The 12,071-nt window shown below is 44.0% G+C and overlaps 1 protein-coding gene across 1 annotated transcript in view; it reads left to right on the top strand.

The window, feature by feature from the left end:
• The first annotated feature begins 294 nt into the window (after positions 1-294).
• The window catches only part of LOC109487227 (prokineticin receptor 2-like), a 41,415-nt gene continuing 29,638 nt past the window's right edge, over positions 295-12,071 (top strand). The window contains exon 1 of the mRNA XM_019791213.1: positions 295-735. Coding sequence (XP_019646772.1) covers positions 350-735 — 386 coding nt within the window. The 5' untranslated portion in view covers positions 295-349. The remainder of the gene's footprint in view (positions 736-12,071) is intronic.

Raw genomic sequence — 12,071 nt, forward strand, 5'->3', positions numbered from 1 at the left:
CCAGCTTCGCAGGCACGCGGCGCGGCGGCAGCTGGCTTCAGGATGTGACACCGAGCGACCTGTTACACCCAACCTCTGCACATCTCACTGCAGCCGCTGTTTAAAAGCTATCTACTCACTGAGGATAGCCAAACTGTACTCGGTGGCAGCGAGTTCCACTCTACGATAGGTCTTAAGCTCTACCGCCACCATGAACGCGTCCCAGTATCACAACGACTCTGCAGCAGAGCTCGACAGCTATGTCAGCCCCACAGACCTCGTCTTACCCACTTCTCTTGTCCTCACCTCAGCAATGAACGCCACAACTGACTACCTGGACGATGAGGGCGCCTCGGAGTGGCAGGACATCATGCCCTACTACCCTGACATCAACCCGAACAACAACACCAGCAGCAACCCGGTAGAAAACAGCTTCAACGACGACGCCTTCAAAATCGCCATCGGCTTTCTCCTAACCCTCATCATGCTGGTTTGCGGTGTGGGCAACTTTCTTCTCATGGTGGTCATCGCAAGATACAAGCAGATGCGCACGGTGACGAACCTTCTCATCGCGAACCTGTCGCTGTCAGACTTCCTGGTGGCCCTGCTGTGCGTCCCGTTTATCATGGACTACTACGTGGTGCGGGTGGCGCACTCCTGGCAGTACGGGGACAACACCTGCATGGTGGTCAACTTCGTCCGAACCGCGTCGCTCTACGTCTCCACAAACGCACTGCTGGTCATCGCACTGGACAGGTAAGAAATGTTTTTTGATTCTCTATCTAGAAACTAGCCTGTTTGTCCCCCAGTCAGTCAGTCAGTCAGTCACTCATTCATTCACTCAGTCAGTCAGTCAGTCAGTCACTCACTCATTCACTCAGTCACTCACCCACACATCCATTCACTCACTCACTCACTCTCTCACTCACTCACTCTTTCACTCACTCACCCACTCACTCACTCACTCACTCTTTCACTCACTCACTCATTCACTCACTCTCATACACTCACTCACTCACTCACTCACTCACCTACCCACTCACTCGTTCACTCACTCACTCACTCACTCACTCACTCACTCACTCACTCTCATACACTCACTCACTCACTCACTCAATCACCTACCCACTCACTCGTTCACTTACTCACTCACTCACTCACTCACTCACTCACTCACTCTCATACACTCACTCACTCACTCACCTACCCACTCACTCGTTCACTCACTCACTCACTCACTCACTCACTCACTCACTCATTCACGCAGTCAGACATTCTCACTACCTTATTAAAAGTCCAATTGTGAAATTGTGATATTACAATGGAATGAATAAGTAAATGGACTTTGTGCAGGCTACAATGTTTTAAAATTACTAGAAAGAATTTGTATTGAAACACACATATACACATACTTATTGGAATACTTTGCTATGGTGACAGAAGGGAAATATGAAACCACAAATTTGTTTCATATCTCATCGAAGGTACAGTTGGCACCCATTCAGCTTTTCTAAAAATCGATTTTGGGTCCTTTTTTCACAAAGGTGGGTTTATTGAGCGCGATATTTCATCTAAGTCATCAGAAACACCCACAGACCCGGCGGCCGATACAGCGCGACACGGCAGTTTATATAGTGTGTGTGAGAGACAGGTTATTAGGATAGTATCATCGGTGAAAAATGAGAAATAATGTCGGCGATTTTTATCAGTCAGTGCGCGAGGCCACTGTTGTAATATCGGGACGATAAAGGGTTGGTATGAAGGACGGCATCACAGAGAATGAAATGCAACCGGTGGTCGATGCATCTTTAACGGTAACACGGTTCTGAACATCTGATATTGTGTTGTTGAATCCATAACTGTGCTTATGCCTGAATGGGTTAGGATCAGGCACGGTTCTGGATAGTCTCCGTATATCCAAGAGCGTAGGTTTGCCACAGAGATGGTTCTGGATACGTTTGGACTATCCAGAACCGTGCATGAGCATATGAAAGTATATATGTCAAGGCAGAGGCCCCGATATCTGGTACAGGGTCAATGATTCTACCGGTAGAGATCCCGATCGGAGTCTCTGTCGACTGTTACTGTTACAAATCCCATTTAAAAATCATAAATTCAAGTCAATTCATTGATTTTAAATGGCACGAATCAAACTTGAAAAGGTCTAACTGTCTTTTAAGCAAATATCTTTTAACAAATGTACAACTCCGTTCAGGATCACTCCTATTATAATCAGCAGTCTAGACAGTGATGTTGTTATCATGATGCTAAAACAACGGTCTCCAACGGGGCACCTCCTTAAGCTTGTGACAGATGCACCTGTAGCAGTGTGCAATCTGTCACTGTCGCTAACTAAAATAATGGCAGTGTCCAGAACCGTTCTTTATCCAGAATCAGCTCTGACACGGTTCTGGATTGTCCATGCGTATCCAAAACTGTGCGTGGGACAAATCTATGTTCTTGGATACCCTGAGACATATCCAAAACCTTTTCAGGCATAGGACTAGATAGACACGATATTGGATACAACCTGTCACTGTTACTGAAATAAATAATGGCCTTGTCAAGAACCGTTCTGGGTAGTCTATGCGCATCCAGAACCATACGTAGAGACATATCCAGAACCCATAGAACTAGATATGCACGATGTTGGATAGGCCTCCAACAGGACACCTCTTCAAGCCTATAAAGGATTAACCAATAACAGCGTCTAATCTGTCACTGTCATTGAAATAATGGCCCTGTCATACCCAGGACTTCATCAAGAACCACGCGTATCCAGAACCGTGCCTGGGGCAAATCTACGTTCTTGGATAGAATGTCAGACATATCCAGAACTCGTTCTGGCGTAGAACTAGATAGGCACGATGTTGGATACAATAGGGTCATCCATCGAGGCACCTTCTTAGTCTGTAAAGGATGCACCAATAATGTTCAGCATCCAATATGTCACTGTCAATGAAATAATGGCATTGTCATATCCAGAGCCGAACTTTATCCGGCCTGAATCAGCTCTGGCACGGTTCGGGATAGTCCAAGCGTATCCAGAACCGTGTCTAGGGCAAATCTTCGTTCTTGGATACACTTTACTGGCTTCTTTACAAGATATGGACTTGGATTGTTACTGGACTTATTGGAGGGAGAAGGACCTCGGTATCTACCAGTCTTTGCTTCTCTAACTTCGAAGAAGAACAAGGATACACTGAAACAACCCATCCAGGCATAGACTAAGCTAGGTGCGATGTTGGATACAATGCCCCTCTTTAAGTCTGTCTCCTACAAGTCACCTCCTTAAGCCTGTAAAGGATGCACCAATAACAGCATGTAATCCGTCACTGCCATTGTAATTATGGCAGTCATATCCAGATCTGAACGTCATCCAGTACCATGCCATAGATTTGCCCTAGGCACGGTTCTGGATACGCATGGACTATCCATTCTGAATAGCCCACGCGTATCCAGAACTGTGCCTAGGGCAAATCTACGTTCTTGGATACACTGAGGCATATCCAGAACCCATTCAAGCATAGAACTAGACAGGTACGATGTAGGTCTCCTACAAGCCACCTCTTTAAGCTTGTAAAGGATTCCCCAATACCAGCATGTAATCCGTCACTGTCGCGCGGGTGTCGCGGGTTCACGCCGTCATCTGCGGTTTTATCCGGCACGAAGAATGCTGCAATTTCCGCCGACATGGCTGCAATACATTATACAAGTGGCAATACTTCCACCACCAATTTATTTAGCCATGACAGGAGTTTTTCTTCTTCCTAATATGAGACCGGTGCAATGGCCAAGTGGGTAGAGTGCTCGCCTTGCATTCGGTAGGTCGTGAGTTCGATTCCCAGGCGAGTCATTCCAAAGACTTTAAAAATGGTACATACTGATTTCTCTGCATTTGGGAAACAGTATGGGAGTTCAACACTCACCACTACCAGTGGGCTATAGCCCCCTGCTGTAGGGATTTCACAATTGTGTGGCCCGAGGGTTACTGAACCGGAGATGGGCGCCGCCCTATGCACCAGGAAGGACTTGACTTGAAGTAATATGAGACTGAAGCCGTGCCAGTCTCTGCAACTTTTGCCAAAGTCGTGCTATGAGTTCATGAAGTTGTTATTCGCTATTAGTCTTATAGTAGTAATTAGTCTTAAATGGCAAGCAGAATGAAGTCGCATTCATCAATGTTCTGCAAGTCTCAAATCAAGAGCGTTGCCGACTTTTGAGATAAGCCCACTATTGTATCTAGAACCGTGCGTGACATGTTTTTTTTCTACCTTATATTCTATCTAAGAGACTGAAGCCTTGCTATGATTTCATATGTTGTTATTCATTGTAAGGCCATGTTGATTTGATTATATGGATTACATCCTCTGGGAACCCCAAAACTGATGCGAGCGTACAAATAAAAAAAGTTTGGCAAAAAAGTTGCCTCCATTATAAAATCTAGGTGGTCATGAAGGTTGAACAAATGCTATCCATTCCGCGTCTCGTGCGAAGAGGATTATGCAGCGTTAGCGGGAATGCATCACCATCACCCCCGGGTGTGCAATTCCCTCCTAGTTTCCCCCAGGAGTGCAATTCTCTCACCTTCACCCCCGGTGTGCGATTCTCCATGTCGGGAGACGCTTAAAGCAGAACGGCGGGAACTCGCGCGCGTAAGTGCCGCGCTGTGACCTTCCTGACACCTGAAGTGACAGCAGCTGTAAATTTTACAAACATTTCGTAACACACCATTGGCCGTGGACCAATGAAATTCCTTTTTGTATCCACGATATGGTGGCCTTAAAAAGGTGTGCTTGAACAACCTGTTCCACCATACCTTCCACTATGTGCAAAATTGTCATAAATGAATAAATGATTAATGAACGTGCTTTATCCACACGTGAGGCACGCGTAGTCTACGGCTATCCAGAACCGTGCAAATCTACGTTCTTGGATACACTGACACAATCCATAACCGTGCCTGATCCTAACCCTGACCCATTCAGGCACTGAACCAGATAGACACGGTTCTAGGTAAGATAGACATCTGCACAAATCTAAAAATCTTACAAACATTCCGTAACACACCCTCTGACCGTGGGTCGATGGAATTCATGGAGCGTCTGAGCGTAACAAGCATCCAATAAACCAGGTTCAAGCCTAACCGTGCAGTTAGAGAGGCCATGAATGTTTCACACCTTGTTCTCAGTTCGTTTATTCTTTAATTCATAGCTGTTCGTACTTATTACTAGCTTCTGTGTTTTTCTTCAGTTGGAACGTCGAAGAGGGATTTGAGAACCTTTGCATCATAGAAGTTATTTGGCTATTTCTAGAAATATGAAATTGACAGTAGGACACTATCAATCAACTGGATTGAGCTTCTGTGATTTTCTTTTCGAACTTCTAAGAGGAATTTAAGAACGTTTGCACAATTGAAGCTGCTTTATTATTTCTGAAAATATCAAAATGACAGTGAGACCCTATCAATCAACTGGATAATGTATGAAAGCGTTTGGAGCGGCAGAAGGTTGTATTACACCGAATTACTTGTCAACCCACACCCTTTATATTTGACTTGGAAGATGCTAGTAGCTGGTGTGTGGCGATAGTCAATAACTATAATACAGCCCGTGGCAAAAACGAATACTAAGTATTCCACATATTATAGAAAAAGTGGGTAAATTGGTCTTCCATTGAAGAAGAAGTCAAACCCAGTAAAACTAGTACCATGTACGTTGTAGAATGTAGTATAATGTTAGACGTAGTCTCTCATACTATTGTATTTCCTTTTTTCATACATTTTGTTTGTACCTGCATGTGCTTGCAATAAACCTTCTATCTGATGGACTTTCTAGTATTCAGACATCTAGATTTGACGGCAGTGACGGTATTTCTACTGCAGTACCTAGAAAAACCACTAGGGGCCTATAATACAACTTTCGCCAACACCTACTACCGAAATACCAAGTATCATAAAGACCCATTTTGAGCTATACCGCTCACATGCACAAACAAGTAAACTCACAGATCCACAAACCGTACCGAAAACGTCTTGGCGAAGGTAATAAAGAAAAGGGAATGTCTGCAGTCACAGTCCGTTATTCTTGGCAAGCATCCTGCAGATTCAATACCAACAGAGCAGCAGTATAACCTCCACCTCCAGCTAGTATTCAGGGTGATTAGTTTTACGAGCGGTTGTTTTCGGCTTAGTGACGCCGCCTTTCTGCCAGGTTGTCCGCATGAGTCTCCAGGGTAAAACTGGCGAGCTCTACAACATCGTAAACAGTTTATGGCCTGCATATCCCCACTTAGAGTCTGCCAGGTTAGTATCGGGCGTACTATAGCTTTCAGAGGCACTGTGAAGCACAGACTGCAGAAAACAATGTTCAGTATATCTGTATCTGTATCAGCTTCGCAGGCACGCGGAGCGGCGACAGCTAGCTATATAACACCGAACGACTTGTTACACTCAATCTTTGCAGGCGTTGTTTAAAGCTTTCTAGTGATGATGTCCCAACTGTGCTTGGTGGCAACGAGTTCCAGTCTACGATAGTTCTTGGGAAATACGAGTTTTTGAACACCTCAATTCTTGGTTGATAACTCTGATATTTGAAGGCAAGACTGTTCTTTTCTGGTCTGGGATGGTATCAGATATCAGATAGTCATTTTGTACGTTGTGCACAGTTTGGCTATCTGGTAGAAGCCATGGGAATCGGGGAAAGCTGTAGGTTTGGTTGGTCGGTTTTGGTTGGATGCCCACGATCATGATAATGATCATTCTGACAAACTCATTTTCACCTGAGCGTGTAAAGTACCTTTCCCAAGGGCACAAGGTTGGTGACTTGGCAGGATTCGAACTCGTGACCTCTTGGTTCTGGGCCGAATGCTCTGCCGTTACCCCACACAAGATGAAAAGAGCCCAAGATCAAGAAAGACCCCCTCCCCACATATAAAAGCACGGCATGTATGCCCCCACTTCAAAACGATTCTGCCAGGCATGTTTGCTTTTTCTTGTCTGGGTTAGGATCAGGCACGGCTCTGGATAGTCTCCCTGTATATCTATCAAAGGACGTAGATTTGCCCCCGGCACGGTTCCGTAAAATAACATGGTTCCGGATACAACAGACGGCGATTCAGCGTTTTACAGACCTTATTATTACTACCTATCATATCTTCCTTCGCCTTTGTGACTTCTCTCTTTATTTTCTGACCTGAAAGTTATTCCTAAGCCCTCATTTGAAGATCCTATCATGTTTTGGGAAATTGGTATGTCTGTATCCTTATTGTCTGGAACTGCCCCACGTGCTTTGACTGTCTAGTGGCAAGATAGTTTTGAAGGGTCCTTTGCTAACTCATCTGAACTCAACCATGTAACTTTAAAAGTTTGCAAAGGTCTTTGTGATGTTATATGAAGCGGTCATTTTTACTTGTTTTCTTGATATCGCCTTGATATTCTAACAGGAACTTTAAAAGAGTATGTCCAGGACACGAAAGAGGTTCGATATTCAAGCACGATCTTCAACTTGTAAGCATTGAAAATCATACAATGACAGCGGTGTCTTCCCCGACTCTCCCAAGCCTACAAGGAGATCTCGACAACAAGGAAGAGACTATTTCGTGAAACATAATGAACAAAGCATCACCATTTTCCTGCCCCAAAATCTTGCGAAGCTTTGGCTTACTACCTGCGAAGATCTGTACGACACTAAAGCAACGGACGGTGGGAAGAACGGCCACCAAATCAAAACTACCTACAGTGATGCCAAATCTAGCGATCCAGTAGGAACTGTAAGCATCAAAGTGTATGAAACTACACAGAAGATGTTGATTCAGGGCTCAGCGTATTTGCTTTGGTTCTCAGAAGTATTCCCTTTGCTAAGAAAGAAGATCAACCCTACATCTGTCCGTGCTGTTGTCCCGTTCGAAAACTTGAGCTCGGGTGATATCTCAGAGCCTGAGTCTGTGGCCAATCCATCTATCTGCCAATCTTGCGACCAGCCACTCTCATCGGATGTTTGCCCTCTGTGCAGTACAGTACCTAAGGATGTTTTGGACGTGAACAGTAATGCCTTAAGTTCTCACAATCATGAATCTCAGACCGACAATCACTCTATTCACTTCAACGCTCAAGTCCAGGATAGCGTAAACAAACTGGAAACTTGTTTGATAGACTCCATCGCGGACAGGAAGATGTTCGAGGACTCCGTCTCACAGCGTCTCTCTGCCCTTGAAACTAAACAGAACTCGTGCCAACATTCCTGTGACAATATGTCAGTTGAAGAGGGAAGAAAGTTGAGGGACGACATTGTTCGACTAGAAGGTGTGAAATGCGACCTTGAACGCCAAATCGGGACGTTACGTGTACAGCTCGAAGAACTAACTGCTATTGTTCAGAACACCTCAGTCAAAGTAAAATCAACGGAATCTCAAACAACAGATGAGCACTCCACAGCTCAGGATTCCGAACGTGTTAACAAGCTGTTACACGAAGTAGCTTCGGTGAATGTACAAAACCGTTTCGCAGTCCTGAGTGAAGTCTCTGATCCTTCCGACACCGACAGTTCGCGCCCTGTGTCAAAACACGGCGCACAGGATGCTGATTCAAAAGCTAATCAGTCTGCGCGTGAGGTCCGCCGTGAAGTGCCAGTGCCCGACGAAACAATCAAGACCAATCAGCAAAACAAAGACACGCCACCAGACATTCTGATTCTTGGCGACTCCAACACAAGGGCACTAAAAGCAGACATCCTGTACCCCAACAAAAGAGTGAGAAAGGAGCTAGCTTTCAACCTGACAGAATCCACTGAATTCATTCAGCGCTCAAAGCTACCCGAACCAAAGGTGATTTTGTTTCACGTTGGCACTAATGATATTCGTGACACACCAGACGCAACGAAGGTGTCTGAAGGCTTTCGTAAGCTCATTCAAACCACGCATGACAAATACCCCAACAGCAGTATTGTTATGTCTTCTGTCCTACCAAGAGATGCACTTGTCCTACAAGATGTAGGAAATGACGTTAACTCTTTTCTGAAAGTTGTCGCAGATGAAACGAGTTATGTTCACACCATCGACAATTCAAACTTTGCCGACTCTGGAGCAATCAAGAGTGCTCTCTACTCGCCGGACGGTTACCATATCAATAGATTCGGCATCCGTGTTCTGGCCGCCAACATCAAGCGAACGACCAATCCTCTCTTGGGGCTTGGTCAGTACACGGGTAGGAAGACCCAACCTGCAATGAACACATTGAAAAACTCTCAGACTCGATCATACAGAGACGCTGTGATCGGCGCACCCTCTAAACCTCCCGCCCGACAGCTCCCACGCACATCGATGTCTGGGTCGTCCACACCTCCGGAACAAGGTCGGCGACCTAAACCAACTGGACGTGATCTACCTCCTGCCCGACAGCCCTCACGCACGTCCATGCATGGGCCCTCCCCAACACCGGACCACGGCCGGCATCCTACACCAACTGGTCCTCCAGTAACCGGATGCGAACTTAGAGCAGTGGCGCCCAGGCAAGTGCTAGAAGATAAGGAGACAACACGGCCTACTTCCCAGAGACCTGGACACCCTCCTACCACTCCATGGCGTCATATTCCTCCTACACCTAACCAACTCCCTGGACCTTGGTGCCCGCCCATGTTCAACCAACCTGCTGGCCCATGGGGATTCCCTCCGACAAGCGCCCCGGGTCCCAGCCTGCCGCGCCAACCACCACGGTTCAACCCGCCGCCCTGGCCATGGCATCCGAGCATGATGTGGCATCCAATGTTTCCAGTGTGGTAGGAATTATACATATACCGTCACAGTAACTGATACATGTACTATTATTTTTAGTCAAGCCTACCACGTATCTGTTACGATACATAACTTAGTTGAAGTTACAATTAGATTAGTAAGCGTTTATTAGATTATATAATGTAGATACTAGTACTTTGTGAGCACTTCAGCTCAAACTTTGATCAAAAGACTTTAGGCAACACATAGTATTTTACATTTGCTCACGTATATTTTTTGTGATGTATATCTAAGTCTTTATATTTTTTCCTTATTTACCTCTCAAATGTAGGTGTTAACTAGTAAGTTTGTGTTAGATATTGTGGGTCCTACCGCTAAGACACAATTTTACCTTTCCTTTCTTGTCTTGAAGAACGTAAATTTATCTCGATATGAAAGCATTTTCAGGCGGAAGCAAAAGCTTTGGCGTCTGGAATATTCACGGCTTAGGTACTAAATTAGAAGATCCCGACTTTCTGTCGTATGTAAAAAAGTTTGACTTTTTCTCGTTTCTAGAAACCTGGAGTACAAACAACACAATAATTAATATCCCCAACTATAGCTATTTTCACCAACATAGACAAAAGAGTAAGCGAGCGAAACGGTCTTCGGGAGGTATTGTCTTTCTGTATAAAACTGAGTACAAAAATTATATAAAGAAAGAAACATCTAAATCAACAGACGCTCTCTGGGTACGAATTGACCGCCAACTACTCGGACTACCCAAAGATCTATTTTTCTGCTCTGTTTACATAAGCCCAGGTTCTTCTACAACTCACAAATACTCAGAAAATCATATAATAGAAATTCTTGAAGATGAAATATCTAAATATAGTTCTATTGGCTATGTTTTACTTGGCGGTGATTTTAACGCTCGCCTTGGAAATCTACCCGATTACACAAGTGATTTTGATATAGACGGCGATACCGAGAGTTCCCCATATTTTACAGACAGACAGCACATGGATAAAGTTCCTCCTAACAAATTCGGGAGACTAATCACAGACCTGTGTATCCAGGCAAATCTTAGATTATTAAATGGTAGAGTCGTCGGTGATTTACAAGGAAACTTCACATGTCATCAACCGAACGGCAGTAGCACCGTCGACTTTATGATCTGTAGTCAATCATTTCTCCAACAAATTTTATCGTTTCGTGTCAACCCTTTAACGGAGTTCTCTGATCATTGTATGTTATCAACCTTTATATACTCAAAACCATCTAAATACTATTGTCAAGAAGTACAGAAAAATTCTATTTTCAAGCCTCTCCCTAGACAGTTTCACTGGGACGAAAATACTACCCAGGCTTCTCTCTCTTCTCTCGATCAACCTAACATTGCTGATAGATTACATGCCTTCTCTCTGAAATGCTCTGACGGCATAACAAACACGACACAAATCGAAAATTATGTCTCCGAATTCGGCACAATTCTGAGAGAGGCAGGTAACAAATCGCTTTGTTTAAAAAAAGCCAGAAAACGCCCACACAAAAGACCAATTAAGAAATGGTATGATAAAACATGCAATGAAATGAAACGTGAATTTAGCGTATCTACTAAGCAAAAATCCATCAAATCCAGAAGTAAGAGGCAACTTCTTCAGAAAGAAAAAAGAATACAGAAAATTGCTAAAAAGGAAAAAACGAGAATTTCATCAACAAATTATGAACCAACTCTCCATTCTCAAAGAAAAGAATCCAAGTGCATTTTGGGATCTAATTAACAAGTTAAAACCTGAAAAGGCACAAGATAATTGCCAAATTAGTGGAGAAGAGTGGCTAAAACACTTTTCTAAAGTTGACAAATTATCCGACGTAATAACCAACTCCGAATCTACTGCAGGTAATACCCAAACACATCCCCCAAGTCCTCCTAGTCTTACCCCGGCAGACAACTCTATCTTAGACTCCATAATAACAGTAGAAGAATTAGACAAAGCTATTGCGAATCTAAAAAATAACAAATCAAGCGGAAGTGATATGATTAAAAATGAGATGTTAAAATGTGGTAAGTCGATTTTTCAGAAACCATTGCTTAATCTCTTTAACTTATGTTTACAAAATGGATACTTTCCCGAAGACTGGTCGCTGAGCCATATTGTACCGATTCACAAATCGGGCGATACATCACTTGCAGACAATTATAGAGGAATATCTATTATAAGTTGTTTAGGAAAATTATTTTGTTCTATTCTGAATAACAGACTTACCAATTATGCAGAAGAAAACAGCCTTTTCCAACCTCAACAGGCCGGTTTCAGAAAGAATTTTAGAACAACTGACAATCTCTTTACTTTGAATACCGTAGTTAGCAAATATTAGGT

This window comes from Branchiostoma belcheri, unplaced genomic scaffold (genome assembly GCF_001625305.1).
Source record: "Branchiostoma belcheri isolate BF01 breed outbred unplaced genomic scaffold, Haploidv18h27 scaffold87, whole genome shotgun sequence".
NCBI classification, from domain to species: domain Eukaryota; kingdom Metazoa; phylum Chordata; class Leptocardii; order Amphioxiformes; family Branchiostomatidae; genus Branchiostoma; species Branchiostoma belcheri.